Source organism: Nuphar pumila, chromosome 14 (assembly GCF_984573655.1).
Source record: "Nuphar pumila chromosome 14, dmNupPumi1.hap1.1, whole genome shotgun sequence".
NCBI lineage: Eukaryota > Viridiplantae > Streptophyta > Magnoliopsida > Nymphaeales > Nymphaeaceae > Nuphar > Nuphar pumila.
Genome location: NC_143262.1, coordinates 5,484,562 through 5,508,461, shown reverse-complemented (window position 1 = coordinate 5,508,461; position 23,900 = coordinate 5,484,562). Strand labels below are relative to the sequence as shown.

Below are 23,900 nucleotides of genomic sequence, written 5' to 3'. Positions count from 1 at the left end.
TGAGCTCGAAAAGAAGGATGAACAAAGTCAAAACGATTAGTTGGTCAAGTCGATCGGAGTTGCCGGAATTGAATCAGTGTTCAAATGGAGCCCATAGCAATCGATATGACCGAACCGAGAGAGCGAGCCATCCACGGGATTCGATTATTCTGCTAGGCTCATTGCTAGGTCTGGTTCAGTATGTCCGAGTCAACCGAACTGAGCCATCCGACTGGATTCGGTTCGAAGTCAGAACACACAGAACTTCAACCTTTGGGGCAAAAAGCAACAAGCTGTGGTGTGGTGGGTCCCACATAATAGACAGAACAAGGACAAAAATTGGAAAAATGAAAACTGCCACGTCATCACCGGAGCGGATATTTTTCGTGGAGGGGGCCGCGAAAATATCTGCCTTGAGTTACAGCCAGATATTATCTCTGCTGACGTGGCACTCTCTGACGATGGTGACACGTGCAAAGTGGTGCCCGCTAGAGCTATATTACGAAGCCCACCTGACCTCCTCTCCTAGAATACGAACTTCTCTCGTCTCTCTCTCTCGAGTTTCGCGGCTTTGGTGGAGAATCATGCGTCCGAGGCGAACAGGTAGCGATTTGGTCGTGCCGGTAGCGGAGGAGGATGGTGGTGTTGGTGATGCGGTCGACTGGATGGTGGAGGCGGCGGAGGGACGGCCGGTTTGCGGCGGCGACTCGGAAGGAATGTCGTCGGAAGTGACAGGCTCATCGTCGGAGGTGACGCAGGAGCTTGGCGGAGAGCCACCAGCCAGATCTGAAGATGCTCCAAACGCGGTATTTAATGGAGTTTTTTTGTTTATTTATTTTGTGCTTCAACCTCTATGAAATGAATTTGGTTTTGCTTTTTTTTTTTGTCTTTTGGTTTGCATGAAGGTCTGATGTTGGTGGCAATTTGTGAACGGTTAGATGGTTTCTTGGTTGGTGTTTGGTATTGTAGGAGATGATGGAAAATGATGACTTTGATGGTTTTTTTTTCTTATAGAAATGTTTCCCCAAGTTGGTTTTAGATTTTGATTTTTTATTTCTTTTGTTAGATTTGGAAAATAGTAATAGAACACGGTGAATCTGTGTCCTTTTTTATGCCTCTGAGTTTTATCTATGCATGCACGATATGATTCCTGTGAAAAGTCTGTTGTTGATTTCTTTTTTCCTTCCTTTTTTCTGGGTAATTTATGGAGGGCGTAAAACAACTTTGGTGGTTTCTTTTGTTTCATCTCTTTAAATGATGATTGAGTCATCCTAATTTTGAGCCTGACTTGTGGTGTTTCCTTTTTTTCGTCTGTTTAATAGTTAGAGGACAAAGGTGATAATAGTTTTGGTGGTTGAACTCAATAAATGATGATTATCAGCCCCAAAGGGTTTGATGCAGTGGGATGGGGCCTAGGCCGCTAGACGGGGGCGGTCGAGGTTCCAATCCCACGAAGCAAGGCGACTCCTTGGGGGGCCGAGGGGTGCCCCACGGTTTTACCCCACTGGACAAGCGACCGTAGGTTGGCAGCCATTGAGCAGCGCGACTAGGTCTCTTACTCCGGGTTGGTTTCTTTGTTCCTCATGGAAAAATAGAAATGATGATTATCGTGGTCGATTTATGTCTAGATTTTTGTTCTTCCTAGATTTTGTAACCCCATCTTCCCAAGAGTGGTTTTATCTTGTGTCTTCCTTTAATTTCTCTTAATCATGAACAAATTGACATGGAATCTGAAATAATAATCTCTATGATGGTCAACTTTTCCTTTCTGTATCCCTGCATTGTTTCTGTTGTTGAACCTCATCAAGAGAACCTTTGGAATACAGACAGCAGAGTCCTTGGTGACCGAGTGGACGGATGAGAAGCACATCTCATATATCAATTCCATGGAAGCTTCTTTCGTTCGACAACTGCACAACCAAGAGGGTTTTTCTTCGCACCTGCTGAATTGGCTGCCGAAGAAGAGAAAACTGCTGGACCAGAGTTCTGCGCAGTCGACAACGGGCAGCTCGCCTGTCATCAGCCAGGTTGGAAATCGAACTGTCTAATTTTTAGCCTGTTTGTTCATGTTTTGTCGCTGCTGAAATTTTGCCTGCTCTTCCAGTTCAAGCTTTTGCAAGAAGGTTGCTGGCAGCAGCTTAATTTTGATGGTACCGATGCTCAAGAGGATATTAAAAAAGAATCAGAGGAGCTCTTCACTAATCCTTCGATCCAGCATTTCACATCAGCTTCATCTAGTAAAACGCAGGGAGTAACATCATTGGAATTGTTGGGGAAGGCTTCTTCTGCGGTTGGAAAGAGTCCACTTAGTGAATGGAATGAAGGGGTGTCAAATGCACCCAAAACCAGTCTCAGACAGATTCCTAGTCATTGTCTTCGCATGCGTTTGCACAAAACCTCTGGCAACAATACAGGTACCCTGCGTGATCTTCTGAGCTAGATTAAATTATTAGTTTATGTCATTTAGATGGATGCATTTTAAGATTGTATGTCTCAATAGATTCCCTTTCAACTGATAAAGAAGTCTTGGAAACTTGCCTTTTAAGCAATAATCCTACAAGTCGTTGAATCAACATGCTGCATTTCGCATTTGTCTTTGTTACATTTTCTAGAAAGCTGATTATACCAAATAGTAGCCAATTAATCCCAGACAAGTTACAATGAAGCTTCTAGTTTTGAAACATGAAGCATGCAATATGCATATTTGATGGTTGTGAGCTTCGTGATGCAATGACTTCACTGAACCAAAGCTGGTTAAGATGGGCCTGGTACTCAATTTAGACCCAGGTATACAGAAGCATTTTTTTATTCCTGATTTGCATTATTCTCACAAAAGGATGCAGCCAGAGGCCACGTTTCTTTGGGCTTACTCAATATGTAGCATTGTAAAAAAAAAGGTCCATATGGAGCTATCCGATTTTATAGAAACTCTAGTCTCGGCTTGATTGGATTAAAGCTTTTCTAAGATGCACTCAAATTTTCTCTATAGCCTCTTCTTACCTAGTGTGCTATTATTATTATACATGTCTTCTGGATCATGATTTGTAGTGCATGTCTCTACCTTGGCTTGTGAAATGGGATTTTTGTTTTCCATTTATGGTTGTATATTTCCTTTTTTTTTCTATCAGTAAGTTTTTATTTTTAACTTCAAATGATTATAGTGTTATAAAACTAACTTTCATGGTTACGATCAGCATCCATAGTTCTGATTTTTTAATATGAAACCATCCAGAATTAAATTGGTCCTTACAGAGAAGCATGAATTTCTCAGGATCTTCAGATGAGTGTGGAGGCCACCGTAAGCTGTTTTCACTAGGAGTCGGCACTTATTTCATTTCTGACATAGGAATGGACCCCTTTCAACTATGTTTAGTGGTTTTCATTTCCTAAGGAAAGTTTTTTACACTCAAGCATGTTTTTTGCAGCAACATTTAATTTTGCTGACAACCTTGACGGCAATTTTTTGGGTTTCTGTGCACAATTAGCCAATTTTGGTATTGGATTCTAATATTGATGATTGTGGATTTCAACAAACTGATTGCATCTCAACTTCTTCCTGAAAGCTAATCTGCACTCCATGTCCAAAGCTAGAATTATTGCTTCATTTATATATATATTTCAACTAATAGTTTGGTCTTGGCTACTTTTGTGTAAGGGTGGCAATCGGGTCGGGTCGGTGGGTTGGCGGGTCAGAATACCTCAACACGAACACGACCCGTTTATTAAACGGGTCGGATGTGGCAAACATGAACACGACCCATTTATTAAACGGGTAACCCGACACGACATGGTTAACCCGTTTAATAAACGGGTCGACACGACATGATTACACGACACAGCGACCCGTTTATTAAACGGGTCGACCCGATAACATAGACATAGATAAGTATATATATATATATATATAAACGGGCTGCGGGTTGACGGGTTCGTGTAAACGGGTTGACCCGCCCGCCTAACCCGTTTATTAAACGGGTCAAACGGGTTGGCATACCCCTAACACAAACACGAACCGTTTAATAAACGGGTTAGACGGGTCGACCCGTTTATGACACGAACCTGTTTAAGCCAAACCCTAACCCGGTTAAGAAGCGGGTTGGCGGGTCGGGTCAGATTTTGCCACCCTGCTTTTGTGCACTGCATTCATGATCTTCAGATTTTCCATAATAAGAATCTGCAATTAATCACTGCAAAGGAAAAAACTTTCTTTGTCTTACATTTATATCTGATATCCATTATTTTGTGGTGATCATTGGACAGAGGTGTCGGATCAAAATTTCTCAGATGAAGAAGACAAAGGTCGGAATTTAGTTGAAGGAACTCGGATAAAAAAGCTGCGGAAAAGAAATGGTGAAGCTTTAGGTGTTGACCAGGTAATGGATACACAAACACACATAAACTTTCCAATGTTTGCATGTCATGTCTTTCATTAACATTCATTTTTGGCATGCCATCATTGTTTAAATATCCAGAAGTTTGTGTCACCAAGTTCAACGGCTCAACCATTGATCTTGCAACAGCTTTTGAGAATTATCACACACATGAGCTGCCATACATGGTAGGCTCAAAGCGCATTACCAGATTCATGGCCTAGTTATTAAGGACCGAGGATTTTGGTTCATGGTCTAAAATCTGCATGAGATTCTGCTTGCTAGTTGGAAATTTTACTTTAAATTGAAGTCTTGTGCTGAAACTGATGAGTGACTAGTCGGAGTTCATGAAACTTAATTTGTTAAAGTGTCAATCCAACGCTGTCAGTCATGGACTTGGGTCATTAGACACGAAGCTATGATGTTTGATCTTGACAGTGCTGCTAAAAAGTCCAGACAAATCCAGAGTCATGCATGTGTCCATGTTTGTAGCTATTATTCTAAGCTTGGTGTATCCATCAAGTGTTTTGCAGGTCGTTCCTTTCAGTTGGTCAGTGAATTCTGACGAGAAACTCTCATCTGTGACTGCAAAAGACGGACTCGGTGTTCAAGAATCTGGAAATCGAATCAGAAGACTTTTTTGATCAACTATGAGGAGGGTTACTAGTAGAAGATGCTATATACAGAAGAGTTTCCAAGGGACAGTTTTAGTTCATCAGTGTGAAACTGACCAGCTAGTTCTATGTCAACTCAAACATTAGAAGGGGAGAGACAAGCGCCAACTGCTATCTGTACATATACGTGCAGTTGGCCTTGATAACTGTAGCATGTGTTTGACAGCAATTTTGTTTGCAATGTTTAGTTTGCTAGTGATGTTTGAGTTTTTGGCTTGTAAACTGGTGTTTGGAGTTTAGATTCATTTTTTGACTAGTAAGTTGGATTTTTCTGTTTCTAATCAAGATCTGTTTTGCAAACCTGGAATTTGTTAGGACTTTCGTGGTTTCAATCCCCAAGCAAATAATTGGGGGATCACACGTGATAACTTAGATCTAATGGAACAGATCTGTTTAGCATATTGGTCCTTCCTAACCAGTTTAAGAGTGGACTATCTAGTTTTCAACATTCCCTAGTGTGTTTTATAAATCAAACCTTACAAATATGATCTCTATAATTTGTTTTGTAGAAAACATGCATTAATTAAACTAGAGATTCTTTTTATGTTCAGGCACTGTTTTTAAAGGAATCCAGAAAACAACTCATGTTGCATCAAAATAATACAATAAAAAACTGGGTTTTATCATCAAAATAATTAGATACGAAGTAAAACAAGCATTTGTATTTCAGATTTGGTCATTATATCCTTATGCCGAATCCGATTAGTAATTTGAATCAGTTTTCTTAAGCGAACTCGATTATCCGAATCAAGTTGGATATTGGATATATCAATTCTGTTGACATCCCTACCCAAAAGTAGGGCTGGTAAACGAGCTGAACGAGCCTGAAGTGATCAAGCTTGGCTCATTCTTGTGGTGAGCCAAGCTGAGTTTGAACTCATAATCAACCCCGGTTAAACGAGCCGAGTTCAAGCTGGCTTGTTTATGAAAAAAAGACATTGTTTTAGAGTTGGGAAAAATAAGATTACAAAAAAATTTACGTAACATGTGTCAAATATATCTAAAATACATTTCTTATTATCTAAGGAGCTTCTACGAGTTGAGCCGACCCTAATACCTAATGTTTATATTCAGCTTGCCGAGCCTATTTTACGAATTTGAACGACCCCCAACATGAGCCAAGCCACGAGCGGCTCGGCTTGTTCCTCAGCCCTACCCAAAAGCTGCCCATCCGAATCGTGTCATATGTTGTCAAGCATTCGAAGTTGCCCACTGCCATCGACTCTCAACAGAGAGATTGCAAAGCAGGGTGGGAACCATGGAGGGAAGAGAAGCGGGTGGACTCGAGGGGGTGCCAGATTCGGTGCTCTTAGAAGGCATCCTCTCTTTCCTCAGCCCCCACGATCTCGCCTTCCTCTCCTGCTGCAGCACAAGGCTCAGGTCGGTATGCGAGTCCGACTCGTTGTGGTTCCCAATCTTCGTCGGATGCGGGGAGTACCCAGAAAACGCGAGACCCCTCAGCGTCGAGAATGTCCCATACGGCTGCAAAAATTGGCACCAATTCTTCTGCTATAAGCAAGTAAAGCAACACCACCTTCGGGTTTTCCTCTCTAGTTCATGTATTTTCCTCTTTCTGAGCGATGGTTCCTTCTAGCGCGTAATCGTTGCATGATTGGCTCTTTCATACCAAAAACGGAAGATGGTGTTCGTGAAAATATGTGAATGATAGTTTTATGGTATATCTGATATATGGTGGGCTAGTTTTTCTGTGGTATTTTGCCTATGAGTGAAAAATGGTAGATCCAAATGTCATTGGATGTGTAGGAGCACTGTTCTCTAATACTTGTTGAAGGGTCAATCCTCTTTCTCCACCCATCAATCGTTCAATTGATCCCTTCTACTTTCTCCTTTTACATTCATTCATCACCTGATCGGCTAAAGCATTGCCTTCTGCCCTTTCTCTATGCTCTTCCCTCATTTATGTTATTCTGGAGACTCTTGGCCTATTGGTACTATTCCGCTGATCAGGCTTCCTTGGCCCACCGATGCTCAATTCAATCATTATATTGTCGAGTGATCCGTATATAACTAATTTTATTGTGTTTTGAATTATGATAAGAGGTCACCTGATCCGTGTATGCAAAATCAAACTGAACCATAAGAAAAACCAAAAAAACTGAAACAATATGAGAATGATGAGTTCTCCACTGTGCTTGTCAGAAAGCTACGGATTTATATGGTTGGGAAAATCTTTAGTTACTGGAACTGGAGGCCAAGTGAGAAGAAAAACTTTTATCTTTATAGTTATTTGATGGTTGCATGTAACAATTAGAAATAAACTTTTGGGTTACAAACTGTCTTTAATTGATTTTTTAATGTATACACGAAAATAGTTTTTAAGAGTTTAAGGTGAAATTGAGACAAGTAGAGGTATTAAGCCTAGGTTGGGAGGATCTTTCTACCTCTATTTGCAGTGAGTGGTTGGAGTGCAACTCTTGGTACGTTGTTTTGTATTAGCACTCACCTTCAGGGGCTTCATTTTCTGAGAATTTGGGGACACGCTGCAGTTTTCACCTTTTCTGGTTATTATGTTTGTTGACGAACTATTTCGTGTCTGATGTGCAGGGTTGCAGATGCATTGAATGCAAAAGATACACTCCTTACGTTTTCAAATTGACACCTTCTCCTGTTAGACTTTGTGAGAGGTACTTTCCTGGTCATGTGCTATTCTGAGTTCAGTAAGGCAGAAGTTTATCTTCTTAGTTTTGTCATAATGCAGAGTCCATCTCATATGTGTTGCCTCTGAAATGCATGGTCGACCTAATATATTGCATGTGGATGGTGTCTTGTGTTTCCATACATTGAATTTTGTTACTTTCTGAATTTAAATTTTAAAGTTAACTGTTGACTGCCAAAACAAATATTCTTGAAATTCATTTATCTGATTTTCATTACTAGAACTTTGTCTTTTTTTCTTATGTCATCACAGAAAATATTGTTTCTATTGTTTTAGGAGACATGATGTCTCTTATCCTTTTCTTTTTAACATAAAACATCTATCACCGTTTTTTTGTGGGAAAAAAGATACAATAGTGGGAGTCAAAAGTATTAGCTAGTTCATTATAAGTGAACTGCTGCAATAAATTTTAATCCCTGCAATACACTGACCAAAGAGAGAGAAAAGTGTATCAAAGGCCAAATGTATGTCTAGCAATGAGTTTTGCTTGAATAACATCTGTACATATCAGCTGGCAACGTATTGTGCCTCTAAAGTTTCAAGCTTTAAGCCTTAAGGCTTTTTAACTGATGTCTTTTCAGTTTAAAGAAGCAATGGATGATGGTGGTGGTGGTGGTGAATCCAGGTACTGGATCCAGTGTAGCCATAGGGTCTTACAAATGGAACCCCAAGAGCTACAAAAATGGTGGGCTCATTAAGATTAATTATGAGATTTAATATTATTTAGTGGTTGCATGTAACCCACTTTGCATGGGTTATGGATGGGGTTACAGGATTAAAGGGGCAGTTCTTTTGAAGCACTCATTTTTGAATCAGTTTAGGGCGGCGGTAATACTTTAAGTATCTTTTATCATATGGGAAATCTGGAAGGTTAGAAACCTGTCTATTTTTTATGGACCTCAGCCGAATATTAGATATGTTGTTCATATTATTTTAGCTCAGACAAGGGATGTGTATTCCATGCTTAAATTATGTATAGTATAAGAAAGAGGCTGCTCTCCGTTCATCTGGCCGTCTTCCTGCTACGACTCAAGGTTAACCAAAGTTAAAGTGAAACCATACGCGGAGTGACGTTCCATCAAGCAAGCTTTCACCCTTTTGAGAAATCAAAGAGTTGAGTGAATGATAAACATATCATATCTCCTCCTTTGCTATGATCAACGTTCATGTCGCTTATTCTGCTTTTAACCTTTTCTAAGAAATAAGTAATCCGCTTCACTTGGGTTGCTTCTTGGTTGTAACCCGGCAAAGTGCCGGTGGCATGGTTGGATTTCTCACCGAGTTGACTCGGGAATCGGCTGAGTCAACTCGGAATTGGAGCCTATTCGAGTAAAAAACGAGGGTGACTCGTTATGAACCGAAACTCATCCAGTTCATAAGTCGAACTCGGCTGACTCGGCCGAGTCACGATTCACGAGTGACTCGGCCGAGTTAAGATTTACAATTTCATTTTTGTTTTTCATTTTCGATACCCTAACCCCCCCTGTCTTTCCCAGTTTCCCTCTCTCACGAGTCACCCTTGTTAAGTTATATGTACAACTTCATATATAGTTATATATATTCAAGATATATGTAACTATAATGAATAATATAATTTGGGTTGCCCACTAGGGCCATTTTGGTCATTTTGTACAAGTTAGAAAATAGGTTTTTATTTATTCTTCTTTTTAATTTTTGTATTTTTTATTTCTTTATGTAAAGGCATTGTTGTATATGCCTCCATATAGTCATTGAGAGTACTCCTAACAGTCATAAATATGACTGTTGGGAGCCTCCCAACATCTATTTTGGAGGCTCCCTCTTGGCTTCTTTGGTCATTTTGTATACTTAAATTCATTATTTTTAAGTGTTGTCTCTCTTTTGATATTGTATGCACTCTTGTGCTTGTGTAAGCCTTAGTGCTTTTTGGATTACCCCGTAGTGGACTTGTTCATATGTACTTTGTGATTGCATTCCTCATAAGCCCTTAGTGGTTTTTGTGCTTTGGACCATTTGTGAGTGTGATTTGTGCCTCTTGAGTGAGGTGTGTGAATGTGAAAGTATCTTCAATAAGATACTAATATCAAGACCTTAATATTCTTGATATTAAACCCACCACGAAGGCACAATAAGAACACTTTAGAACACTTGTGCACAAAAAGCACAACCCACAAAATACCTCACAAATGCACAAAGGCATAAAAACAATGTAATCGATTTATTGAGAACTTGGGCTTTGACACAAAGCCATGAGAGAATACAAGGGGAGAGCCCCTATTTATAACCATTCAAAAAGGAGCCTTGGAGGGGCTCCACTCATAGACGTTGGAGCCCCTCCAACGGTCACAAATGTGACCGTTGGAGGGGCCCAACGTCTATTTGAGTGCCCCCCCCAAGGTTCCTTTAAGTACAAAAAAATAAAAATAAAAATAAAGAAAAAAGAAAAACTAAAAAGAAATTACAAACACATTCAAAAAGTGAATGTGCGTAAAATGAAGGAAAAGACGAAACTACCCCTACGACTAAATAAGAAGAAATATATATATTTTATATATATAATAAGTAGATACATATACATATATATTAATATATGTATATGTATTACCTTATATATATAAAATATATATATTACATTAGGTGATAAGGTACATAATTTAACACCCCCCCTCAAACTTAGGGCAGGATGACCGAGAGTTTGCTAAGAAGAAAGTTGAAACGCGGAGCACACAAGGCTTTGGTGAAGAAATCCGCCAATTGATATTCGGACGTGACATATGGAAGGTCAATGATTCCTTTGAGGTACGCCTCTCGAACGTAGTGACAATCCATCTCTATGTGTTTGGTCCGCTCATGAAAGGTGTGATTTTTAGCAATATAAATCGCACTTTTGTTGTCACAGCAAAGCTTGGTAGGCCCTTCAATAGTGATCCCCATGTCTTCCAACAACTGATGAATCCAAACGATTTCCATGGTAGTAGTCGCCATGGCACGATATTCTGCTTCAGTTGAGGATAGAGACACCTTTTGCTGCTTCTTACATCTCCATGAGATTAATGAGTCTCCTAAGAATACACAAAAACCAGTGGTGGAGTGACGGTTATTTGGGTCACCTCCCCAATCAGAGTCAGTATAAGCAATTAATCTCAACTCAGAAGAAGAAGACAGAAAAACTCCCTTATTAATAGTGTGCTTTAGGTATCTTACGACACGTAAGATAGCACCCATCTGAACAGAAGTTGGTGCATGCTGAAACTGACTTGCCGTATGCATCGCATGCGAGATATCTGGTCTGGTGATACTTAGATACATCAACGATCCTACTAGTTGCCTGTAGGGAGTAGGATCAAAGAGAGGAACACCATCATCAATCTTTATTTTAGCTCCTACTATAGCAGGAGTTTCACAAATTTTATCATCTGTAATGCCTGACCTGTCAACAATCTCAGATGCAAGCTTAGTTTGAGACAAAAAATATCCTCTATGAGAGTAAGCTACCTCAATACCCAAAAAGTAAGTTAGGAAGCCTAAGTCAGACATTTCAAACCTATCCTTTAAAATGGATTTTATGCTTTTAATCCCTTTAGAATCGCTCCCAGTTATAAGCATGTTGTCCACATAAAGTAGCAGAATAACAATTCCTGCATTAGATTTTCTAACAAACAAAGCAGTATCAGTAAAGCAGGATGAGAAATCATTTTCTAACATTACGGAGTTAAACCTATCATACCAAGCCTTGGGAGCTTGTTTCAAACCATAAAGTGCTTTCCGAAGACGAAGCACTTTTCCCTTAGGATACTCCATTCCAGGAGGAGCATCCATATATACTTCTTCGTTTAGATCCCCGTTTAAAAACGCATTCTTAATATCCATCTGATAGATGTTCCATTTATTAATTGAAGCAACAATTATAAGACATCGGACAGTGACCATACGAGCAACGGGGGCAAAAGTCTCCTCGTAATCAATCCCATATTTTTGACCATATCCCTTTGCAACTAAGCGAGCCTTATACCTCTCAAGAGACCCATCACTCTTAGTTTTGACTTTAAATACCCATCTACACCCTATTGCTTTCTTGTCTTTAGGAAGGTCTTGAAACTCCCAGGTCTTTGCTTTCTTAAGGGCTTCAAGTTCATTATTCATAGCGACTATCCATTCTGGACATGTTCGTGCTTCCTCGAAATCCCTTGGTTCTATGTATGAGTGAATGGCGCTTAGACAGGCTCTATATTTTGGTGAAAAGGACTCATATGAGATGAACCTAGAAGGGGGTCTTCTTGATGTTTCGGTCCTACGAAGATTTCCTTCACTTGAAGGGGTAGACTCACTATCATATCTTTCGAGAGCACTTCTAAAAGTATTCCTATCGCTTTGAGAGTAGGTTATAGGATCTCTATGTTTTTCATTGATATGTTGATCAGAATGAGTTTCATTATTATTCAAGTCATTTTGATTTGTTTCATCATCACTAGTATCATCATCTTCAGTTAATAAATCAAACAGAAAAGAATAGTCCATATTCTCGTCATTGGTTTCAAGTTTTTCGAAACCACTAACATTTTCCAAAAAGCTCACATTTCTGGAAACATATAGTTTATCACTCTTAACATCATAACAACGAAAACCTTTATGAGTTTCAGAATAACCAAGAAAGGCACAAGGAATGGCCTTAGGAGAGAGTTTATCATTTTTATTAGTAAGGACAAAACATTTACATCCAAAAACCCTTAACCTGCTATAATCAGGTTCTTTTTCATATAATTTTTCAAATGGGGAAATTTTGTTCAAGATTTTAGATGGAAGTCTATTTATGAGATAGACAGAAGTAAGAGCGGCCTCTGCCCAAAGTTTTTTTGGAATATTTTGGGAAATGAGCAAAGTTCGTGTGGTTTCAATAATATGCCTATGTTTTCGTTCAGCCAACCCATTTTGTTGGGGGGTTTTAGGACAAGACTTCTGATGAAGAATTCCATAGTTTTCAAGATAGCTTTTGAATTCATTGGAAAGGTATTCACCACCCGAATCGGTTCTAAAAATTTTTAAATTTCCATTGAATTGATTTAAAACCATCATATGAAATGTTTTAAAAGTTGAAAAAACTTCATGTTTATGTTTAAGAAAAAATATCCAACTAAACCTAGTGAAATCGTCCACAAAGATAACATAGTAAGAGAAACCTCCCTTGGATATTACCGGAGCCGGACCCCATACATCGGAGTGAACAATTTCAAAAGGTTTTGTTATAAACATGGATCTTTGAGGAAAAGGGAGACTTCTCATTTTTCCAAGAATACATTCATTACAAACAAAATTTTCATTACAAAGATGCTTAATAAAAGGCAAATAGAAGATTTTAACAATGTTGGGATGACCCAATCTCTTATGCCATACATGAATATCTTTGTTTTGAGCAACATTACAAAATTGATTCTTGGGAATTTTAAGAAAATCAACATAGTAGAGGTCTCCTCTCCTAGAGCCTTCTCCAATCAATTTCCCGGACTGACGATCCTGTATCCAACATTTATTAGAAGAGAATTTTATATAGCAACCACAGTCCGAGAGTTGAGAAACAGAAAGTAAATTTAAGTTTAGTTTTGGTATAAGATGAATTTTTGGGATAAAGAAGTCTTTTTTTTCAAAATTGCCCATTCCTTTAATTTCAAGAGGGGTTCCATCCGCCGTTGAGACAAAGGATGGAAGACCATTTTTAGAATAATCAGAAAAAAAGCAATGGCTTGGAGTCATATGAAACGAAGCACCAGAATCAAGTAGCCAAGATGTCTTACCAAGAGAGGAAGAGGATGACATAGCGGCTCCAGAAATGCCTCCTTTGAGAAGAGGTTGAAGAGCATCCACAATTTGATGAAGCGAAAGAGGTTCATTTGAAGTTGAAGGCCGTTCCTCCGATTGGGATGCTAAAGCCGCGGCAAGAAATTTCTTCCATTTGGGACAATTGGGTTTGATATGTCCCGGTTCTTTACAAAAATGGCAAGTTAATTTGCTATAATCTCTCTTGCCATATCGATCATTTTGCCCTTGATTTTTGAAATGGGGCGGTTTGTAGGTCTTCAAATTATTTCCGGGTCTTGACACGGCATTAACCACTTCATAGTCATTTTGAGAAGGTGTAGCAAGAATGCTTGGGTTATTTTTACAAATCCCCATACGTGTTTCCTCACCACTTAGCTTGGTGATGACATCTTCAAAAGATGGGGAGGTGAAAGCCGATAGAAGAGATGACCGAATTTGCTCAAATTCGGGTCTAAGACCATTTAGGAAGTTGAAAAATCGATCTTCCTCTAGTTGTTTGTGCCTTAATTCAATAGCTTCTCCGCTCCATTTTGGTTCGAGCATGGCAAGCTCGTCCCAAATAGATGACAATTCGGCAAAATATTCCCGAATAGATAAATCATTTTGTTGAAGAGTCAAGGCTTTCTTTTGGAGATAGTATTTGTGAGACAAGTCCCTTGAAGTATACATTTTTTCAAGGTATAACCAAGCTTCGGAGGCCCTTTTAAATTTAATGATGTTGGCATTGATCTTGGTTTCTACGGACGAAAAAATCCAAGACAATATTTTGAAGTTCTTCATTTCCCACTCATCATGCCTTTTGGAATATTCTTCTAAGGCCTTTTGTCTATCTTCTCCTTCAAGAATCTTAATTTTCCCTTTCTCTATAGTAGAAAGCTTGGGTTCGGGTTCCGATATGGAGCCTTGAACGTAACCCCAAAGGCCTTTCCCTTTGATATGGGCTTCCATATTGCCGGCCCAAACATGGTAGTTCGAACCGCTAAGTTTAAACCCAAGGGAGAAATGGGAGTCTTTTTCACCCATTAAAGAGAAGAGAAGATGGAAAATAATGCGTACCTTAACGTATTTTCAACCTTTTCTTGACAAAAGTTGCTTCTAAAATATTGCCCGAAGTAAATGCTTCACTCAAAAACTTCACTAGCTTGAGGGCACGATTTTCGAGGTGCTTCACAAGAGACGAGATGCACGATCCTCTTTCTTCCAATGAGGCTCTGATACCATGTGAAAGTATCTTCAATAAGATACTAATATCAAGACCTTAATATTCTTGATATTAAACCCACCACGAAGGCACAATAAGAACACTTTAGAACACTTGTGCACAAAAAGCACAACCCACAAAATACCTCACAAATGCACAAAGGCATAAAAACAATGGAATCAATTTATTGAGAACTTGGGCTTTGACACAAAGCCATGAGAGAATACAAGGGGAGAGCCCCTATTTATAACCATTCAAAAAGGAGCCTTGGAGGGGCTCCACTCATAGACGTTGGAGCCCCTCCAACGGTCACAAATATGACCGTTGGAGGGGCCCAACGTCTATTTGAGTGGGCCCCCCAAGGTTCCTTTAAGTACAAAAAAATAAAAATAAAAATAAAGAAAAAAGAAAAACTAAAAAGAAATTACAAACACATTCAAAAAGTGAATGTGCGTAAAATGAAGGAAAAGATGAAACTACCCCTATGACTAAATAAGAAGAAATATATATATTTTATATATATAATAAGTAGATACATATACATATATATTAATATATGTATATGTATTACCTTATATATATAAAATATATATATATTACATTAGGTGATAAGGTACATAATTTAACAGTGAAGACTCCTTGTTTCATTACATGGTATCAAAGCGAGGGTATTCTTGGACCTTCAAAGTGTGATCTTCACGTAATCGTGGTACTCGTGTGATCGTGGTGATTATGGTGCCCAAGAGGATGTGTTGTCTACATCTTTCTCTCTCTTATAATCTTTCAAGTTAAATGAAGCTACATGATGTGGTCTTCGGTATGTATTCTAAAATCCTTATATATATGACTATTTTTTAGTTCTCTATCTTTAAAAAGGGTATTTATATATTTTTAAAAATTTTGTTTGAAATATTATGGTTATTTCTTAATCGTGTAAAATGTGTTTTCTTTAAAAATTAAATAAAAACTGGAGTTTGTGTTTTGACATTAACTCATAAGTAGCATATTGTTGAGCTCCTTATGATAAATCCTCCATTTTTACTTTTCTACAAAAAGTATATATATATATTTTATCCTCTCGTGTATATCCATTAGTAAATTTGTGTACCTGTTCATTCAAAGTATATAATTTTATTGGAAAAATTTTAAACACTTTTATGATTATTGGTAATTTCATGCATATGTCAAGGCTGTTAAAATATGTAATCTCATATATGTAATCTCATATGCATATCTCATATGTAATCTCATAGGCGTGTACTTTTTTCTTTTCTTAGTTAGTTTTTAGTTAGCCTTAGTTACAACTTAACTAGAAATTAGGTTAGATTTCATTTTTGGACATTCATAGCCTCTACCTTTTTGACTAGTCAAAAAGGTGCTTTTTGACTATCAAAAAGGTGCTTTTTGACTATAGTCAAAAAGCACTCCTCAAGAGAGTCGTTGGACTCTCAACAACTCTAAATAGAGTCGTTGGGAGCCCAATGACTCCCTTAAAGGCTTCTCTACTTCCTCTATAAATATGGGGTCCTATTCCTCTTTATAATTATTCTTTTAGTTGGGACTTCTCCCACTTTAATGAAGTTTTTTCTCTCCTTTTTTTGTGTATACCCTTTTTTGGGTATTTTGTGTGGTTTTGTGTTTGAGCCCTCTTTGAGGAGCCTTTCAGTCCTTGTAATCTCCTTGTGAGTATTTGTTGAGAAATACTTTTATTGTGGGTTATTCTTTCTTTCAAAGGCATATTCTTTGAAATCTTGGTAATTTCATACATATTGCATTTGGTGGTGAATGATTTGTGGGTGCTTAAAGGTGTTCAACCCCTTCTTGCATTATTTCATCATCAATAGAATATTATTGTGTTAACCACCTTGCGTGGATTTGGTGTGTGAGCCCATTTTGTGGCTTATGGTGCTTTGGTGGATCTCTTTGAGTGTCCACTTTGTTGATTGGTGAACATCTTTGGAGACTTTCATTTCCTTGCATATTAATTCAAAGTTTATTTTGGGTATATTAGTGTCTTTATGATTATTTGTGCATATTCTTATAATATAGTAAAAATTATGTTCTAAATAAGTATGTGGTTTATTAAGAACTCTAATTACTATGATTATATGTTTTCTATACTTCTTCCTTTCTTGTTGAACAAATAAAATTTTCATTTTGAGCCTTTTATGGATGCCCTTTTGTGGCCTTTGCTGGTGTGCCCCTAATGGACACTAATTTTCTTGATTAACGGTTCTTGTCATTTATAAAATATTAAATATTATAATGGATTTTATGTGGCCTTAAAGTTATTAGATTATTGGATATGCATGAATTTTAATCTCTTTGCAAGTATGCATGATTGATTGTGCTTGGATATGTTCTTGGTCTTGTGTATGGTTCGTTGAGAATCTTTGTAAGTTTTGGCCCCTTTTATGTGTTAGGAAATACTCAAGCAAGAAAACAAAATAAACAAGAACAATCAAATCACAAAGAAGAGGGACACACAGATTTACGTGAAAAAACCTCCCCTCAAACTAGAGAGAGTAAAAAACCATGGCCGCCCAGAGAGAAATCTTATTGTTCTTTTCCGACTGTTACAAGAAAGAAAGAAAACAAAGTATTTATGCAAGGCAAGGGCGACAACCCTAAACCTAAACAAATCGGACCTGATCCATAAGAAACTGGGTCTCAAACATAAGCCCCCCCCCCCCAAAATTCTTCTGGGGGGCACTGCCCCCCATGACTCCCCATCAGGGGCGGACCGCACAGCGGGACCCGTGCCAGGGGGAGCTGTAACGCCCCAAAATCTTAACCCAGATTTGAGAGGATTTTTTTTTTTAATACAGCGAAAACCAGTCATACCATAAGGCCAAGCATTCCAGAACATTACTGGTGGAGCAAGACCAAAACATTCTTTTCATTTCAAGATCAATGAAAATTAAGATCAGAGTCCTCACACTATTCTTAGAACAGTAAATCCAAAATCCCGATTGAAGCCTCATCCCGCAGTCGCTCCTAACTCCAATTCTTTACCTGAAATTTATAGGAATTAGACTACAACTGTCTAAGTAGAAAATCCGTAACTTTTAATGTGGTACATCATGAATCCAGTATGTGATATGGGTGTCAAGTATGATCTTCAGTATATATACCAAAAATAAACAAAGGTCTATACTATGACAATCAACAATTTATCAGAAGCTAACTGGCAGGTAACATCAATAGCAACATTTATGTATCCCACAACCACAATATGAATCCACACAATTATTCAGAGAAATGCAATTATGACAATTCATAATTCAAGTACGCATTCATACCACAAGGTACATCCATTATGCATAAAGAAACATTAAACCATACCATGATGCACAATTTTAGTACAACAAGACATTTAACATACATTGAAAGTTAAACATCACGCATCCACCAAACATATAACAATTAAGGAAAACAGATAATGTATGCATGTTCTAGTGCATAACAGGAAAATGCATGACTTATGTGTAATACATGAATCCTCTTATTATCTTTTCTTAAGTTTCCCTTTCCATATGCATGCCTTATTAAATGCATACAATTTAAGTTCCTCTTTTTAATTACCATTGCCCGCGGATACACCAAACGGGTACAAACCTCGAGGTCAAGTAGGTTCCCAGGGTAGCTTAGCACACAATTTGTATTTTATTACTGGGTTCCAACTTAGCCCTCGACCGAATCACAACTCACAGCTGTGACCAACACACATCTCCCGGGTAAAGTGGCAGACTCTCCCTAAAATCGTGGCTAGGAGAAAGAACCTCAATATCGGGTTCAGGGGACAAAATTACAGCACACGGAGTTTTTTGTATCCTCACAGTCTCCCTAAGACCGGATATCTAAGATTCTCATACTCCAGATGAGATATCCCAGAACGTATATTACACTGTTCTTATTCATTATCTTTTTATTAAGAGCCAATTATTGAGTTTTGCAGTTCCACATGCAAAAACAAGGCAAAAGCTCGCATCAACCCCTGCGAGAACCATCACGAGACTCCAGCCCGTGGAAACACATCGAACAATGCAATATATAACAATAATATAAAGTGTGATTTTTTGCGATGCATTTAAACAATTAAAGAAAAAGCAAACCCAAGCTCAAGGCTCTTCAGGACTGTGATGATTCATTTAGACCATCGATGCATCGTATGCAAAAATCATAACTTGCAATGTATGCAATAATACCAACATGATTCCAAATGCACATTCATTCATACCATTTTAACAATGTACATGAGCTTCCAGAGTCATATGCATGTGTTCACCATCCATGTGTAAGTGCTTTCATGTAATCACTTAACACACATGCATTCATCCATAAGCACATAAGGACATTTATACCTGATTTTACATGCTAAACACACATCAATTTCGTGTATGCACATGTACTCAAAACAAATCCATAAATGCACGATGAAAAGGTTTCCTGTGCCTATATTGATGGGACACCATCAATATAGGCACAGGAAACCTTTTCATGTGTTAACATCCACACACATGAACATAACCCAGATTCAACAATTGAAACTTCAGGGCTGCACACATTCATATCATGTATGCGCCTATATCAAAACAACTTTGCCATGACATATTATTAGACATCAAATACCTCACATGTTACAAACTAAAAAGCATGCTAACATGTGCCAAATGCATGTGCACTCATGCAACCTTAACGAAATCATAAGCATGTCATATCTCAATCATATGCATCTTCACTACGTGTGTCACCTACATCACATACGGGTATTAACCAATGCATATCTCTTTTGAGTGTGGGAGTGTACATGTAAAATTTCATATCCACATCAAGCATACATGCTCAAAGAAAAATGTTAATAACTGAACCATGATCACCTTCATGATTGCATAATCAATATATTGAAAGGCTAAGATAACATTTTTCATATACATCCAACAGAAGGATGAGTTTCTGCATATGCTAGGGACGATGGTCGGCTTTACCAATCCCGAACCCGCTATCCTCCCAGCTAAACATCCAACTAAGTCCCAAAATTTTTTTGTCATATGTTATATTCATTGCTCCCCATATACTAAACATGAGTACCCATCATAGTTATCTATCTGATAAATATGACCCAGTTGCTCTTGTTAACAAAAGTATCATATAACTTAAGATTTTGTTCTAACCGATTTATTTTCAGCTAAATAGCAATTAAGCTATCCTGAAATTTGTGGTAAACTATCATTTTTGCTGACAATGTCCAATATAGAATGCAGTTAAACACAAAATTAGTTCAGAAACACACTTCGGTGAAATTTAAAAGAAATATAACATTTTATGCATAAGAGTACAATATCTAATCAAACTAATTTTAAAGAAAACAGATAACATGTTACTTCTTCAGCCAGATTCAATGATCAGTCACAACCAAAATAAGATAAGATCTGATAACAGCTCCAAATGTGCCAATATTCAGGTCATTCATGAACTGAAATAATTTCTTACATACAGCTAATGTCCACTATTAGAATTAACTGCTAATAGGGTATATAAAAAAAATAACACTGATCTTAAGGATACTCTTTCGTGTTAACATGAAATCGCCATCTCTGGCTAATCCAAAAATAATAAAAGATTCAAAACCATCATGTATAGTTTTAAAGGTGTCGGTTACAGTATCAAACATTCTGCATCCACTCAACTCATCAATCAAGAAGGTAGGCTTAATAATGTATCTTTTCGATTCTCAAACGAGATTAGATAAGCAATAAAACATATACAGATTTGCTTAAAGATTAAAATCAGATGTGGAATTTGCCCATGCAGTTCATCAAGAAACAAGGTTTGATCAAGAAAAACTAATCTGATCAAGAAACAAATATGATCAACATACAACTAATAGAATTACACCAGATAGAATGGACACCACTTGACATATACAACTACAATATAGCCCCTTGATTTTTTTTTCATGTGTATCACAACAACACGAGGTTTACATAGACACCTAACAAAATTTAATCGGATAAACTGAATATCACAAAAATTAAAACAAGAAACCAAATCAAGATTTTAACTCACTTTAACATGAAGATCTGAAACATAAAGATTTCTATAACAACTAAATTCCCAACCATACCATCTATGAACCAAGATCTCTCAGCAAATCACATCTTCAGAACCCCCCCCCCCCGCCTCCTTCCTCATTCAGTTTATCGAATCCAAAAATAGGAAAATCCCCAAATCAGACACCAAGAATCGAAAAATATCCCCCCCTTCCTCACGGCTGGCCATCCAATACCTCAGCCAAACCCCCCATCGATTTTGATTTGAGGGTTTTTCAGGTAAATAACCGTATCAGGACCTAAATCCACCCGCAAGATCTACTGAATAACAATCTACAACGTAACCATAACACAACAAACAGTTCTACTCTCCTTAAAACACCTGAAATTTTTAATCCAATAGCATAAAAAGATTTGTCTGAAAACTTCATAACGGTTCATACTGTGCGATGCACATAATACACATTATGTAACCAAACACATTCAAAATAAAGAAACCCCCAAATTTTTATTTTATTTTGATCAAAGCAGTCGAATCCCTCAATTTCTATTGATTTGGGGTTTCCGTTAACCCTCAAAACCTTCTCCCACTTCTTTATTCATGACAACCAAAACCCCCAAATCGAAGATTTGGGGTTTTCCAATGTGGGATTCACGAAAATCCCCAACTACAGATTTTCCGTGGGACCTCCCCTCAAACCCCTCACACGAAATCGAACCCATGTTCGACCTCTCACCCAAAGTCGTTAGAAGCACCATACCTTTTTTTTGAGAAATTTCCGGCGATCGGAGGTGGGAGACGCGAAGGCAAGGCCGCGGCTGACGCTCCTAGTGACGAGGCTGCTCGCTGTGGCCTTCAATGGCAGCCGGTAGCCCCCCCGTTATCCGGCGTAACGCACACCGTGAGAGAGAGATAGAGAGAGAGACCGAGTGAAGAGGGCGAGACCCCCTCTCCACTCCCCCCTTTATCGGCCCCAAGCCCCCTCCCTTTGCGAGGGGCGCGGGGTCGGTTACGCTCTGCGTAACCCCCCCTCGCCCCTTTCTGTTTTCGGCTCCAGACCTATCGGGCAACCCTTATCGGGTTGCCCCTTTTCTTTTTAAAAGGCTGCTACACAGGGCGCAGCTCGGGTCCGAACCCGAGACCCGTAACTCGGCCCCAAACGATGTGGATCCACAAGTTGGATCGAAATGGATCCAACTGTGGATCCTCGGATTAATTTTTTTAAAATTAACATTTTATTCATTTATTATTATTATTGTTATTATTAGTTTTATTTTAGATGTGGATATAAAGACCGCTTTATGGATCCTAGATCCGAAATGTGGGTCTGAGGCCCAAATTGCATGTTCCCAAACATTTCAAAAAAAATAAATGGCAAAAACTTACGGTTTTTACAGGAGCCCCCAGACCCCCCTTTCTGCAAGGGCAAAAACTCTGAATCAGGCTTCACAACTCATCATTATGTTGTATACCATTGTTGTCTCATAATATACTAGATTGAGCTCTCTCTGTATAACTTGTTTATATTGGCCATACTCATTCTTCATTGTTATTGATGTAACCTTGATTGTCTTTACTTACAAAGTTTATGAAAATTTATAAATTAATATCTTGTGTGCATATGATTGCACAAATCTTTATAAGGTTTTTTCTCAACTTTATTGGACTTGATTTGAAACTTGCTTTTTTAAATTGGATATTTGATATGAACTCACCTATTTGAAAATTGAATTGTGTGAGTATGAATTGCCTTTTGTGGCTTTTGGATTGTCCATTATAAAATTTTATATGGTGCATCATTTTCTTGGTCTTGTTATTTGTTCAGAGATGTTTGTTGCGGTAAGTTGTGGGCACCTTGTTTTATGTCAATTTAGATTCTGAACTTGTGGTTTGGCTCTCACTGACGGTTGATTGATCTTTAGATTTGTGAGTGTGTTGCATCACTCGTTTGTTGATTGGCTATTGTTATTATGAATGCTTATAATTATGTTTGTCTGGGATGGCTATCTATTTTTGAAACCATAGTATTTCGAAGGATTGTTAAAATTGATATTCTTATTGATGACATTAGTTTGTTTTCATTACAAGCTCTCTTACCTTGTGTGTCTTATCTTTTTTTATGCCTTTCATTTAAGTGTCATTTTATGTAGACAAGAGACGTTTATCAGTGTGGTGAGGTACGTGCACCCATTGAAATTGATGTTGTTTATAAGAGATTTTGGATTATCAGTGTGGTGAGTTATGTGCACCCGTTGAAACTGATGTTGTTTACAGTTTTACAATCATTTGTAAGATGAGTTATGTGCACCTCTTGTAAATTGTAATTGTTTTGTATTGTGAGGGAGCCCTGTATTGCCTGTACATGGTCACATAGATGATTATTGTTGACATTTGTAATTGATCTCTTAATTTGTATTGTTAGGGAGCCTTGTATTGTCTGTACATAGTCACAAAAATGATTGTTGCTGACATTTGTAATTATGCTTGTGTTCTAGTAGTTGATATAGTTAAATTTTGAGGTTTGGAGGTCCAGTGAGGTGATTTGCTTGTGGTGGTCAAACTAGTGTTTTGATTTGTAAAATTCATTCATTATGATGTGTGAGATTTTTCATAATTTTTCTAAACTCATTTGCTCTTTTATGAGAAATGATTGTTGAAATATTTTTATGTGTTTTGCATTATATATGCTTTAGTTTTATTAGTACTCTATGATTGGTTGTCTTGCATAATTTACATAAGTTTATACCAGAGTTACCAGAAACGCGCATGCACTAGGGGAAGCGCGCTTCTCTGAGACGCGCTTCAGAAGCGCGAAACGCGATGCTTTCGAAACGCGTGGGGAAGCGCATGCATAATATAGTCAGCGCGTCCCCCTTTAAAGGGGATGCATTTTTTTAAATGTCCAGTTTGCCCTTCTTAAAAAAGAATTTTAACACGTGAAAAACAAAACATTTAAAGATTTTTTTAAACTAAGGGCAAAATGGACATTTTAAAAAAATCGTGAAAATAAAAAAATGCAACTTAGGGTTTTTGTTTTTTTCACCCGACTCCTCTCTCTCTCTCTCTCGTTTTCGGCCACCGGCGACCTCCTCCATTGACGTTCGATGATCGACGACCTCCTCCACCGACGTTCGACAATGTCTCTATTCAGG

The 23,900-nt window shown here is 38.1% G+C and overlaps 2 protein-coding genes across 4 annotated transcripts in view; both read left to right on the top strand.

The window, feature by feature from the left end:
• Window positions 1-535: 535 nt before the first annotated feature.
• On the top strand, window positions 536-5,291 carry LOC149816155 (cold-regulated protein 27-like). Of its 3 annotated transcripts, XM_089986709.1 has the most exons (6): window positions 536-785; window positions 1,806-2,006; window positions 2,084-2,393; window positions 3,251-3,277; window positions 4,240-4,352; window positions 4,883-5,291. In XM_089986709.1, exons 1-6 carry the CDS (start codon window positions 564-566, stop codon window positions 4,991-4,993), a joined length of 984 nt encoding a protein of 327 aa, XP_089842835.1. In that variant the 5' UTR covers window positions 536-563; the 3' UTR covers window positions 4,994-5,291. The 3 variants fall into 3 exon arrangements, with proteins under 3 accessions (XP_089842835.1, XP_089842836.1, XP_089842837.1); XM_089986710.1 differs by lacking the exon at window positions 3,251-3,277; XM_089986711.1 differs by lacking the exon at window positions 3,251-3,277 and having other exon boundaries at window positions 4,873-5,291.
• A 990-nt stretch (window positions 5,292-6,281) lies between these two features.
• The window catches only part of LOC149816154 (uncharacterized), a 58,243-nt gene continuing 40,624 nt past the window's right edge, over window positions 6,282-23,900 (top strand). Inside the window, exons 1-2 of the mRNA XM_089988057.1 lie at window positions 6,282-6,542; window positions 7,589-7,668. Of these exons, the coding sequence (XP_089844183.1) occupies window positions 6,282-6,542; window positions 7,589-7,668 (341 nt within the window). The remainder of the gene's footprint in view (window positions 6,543-7,588; window positions 7,669-23,900) is intronic.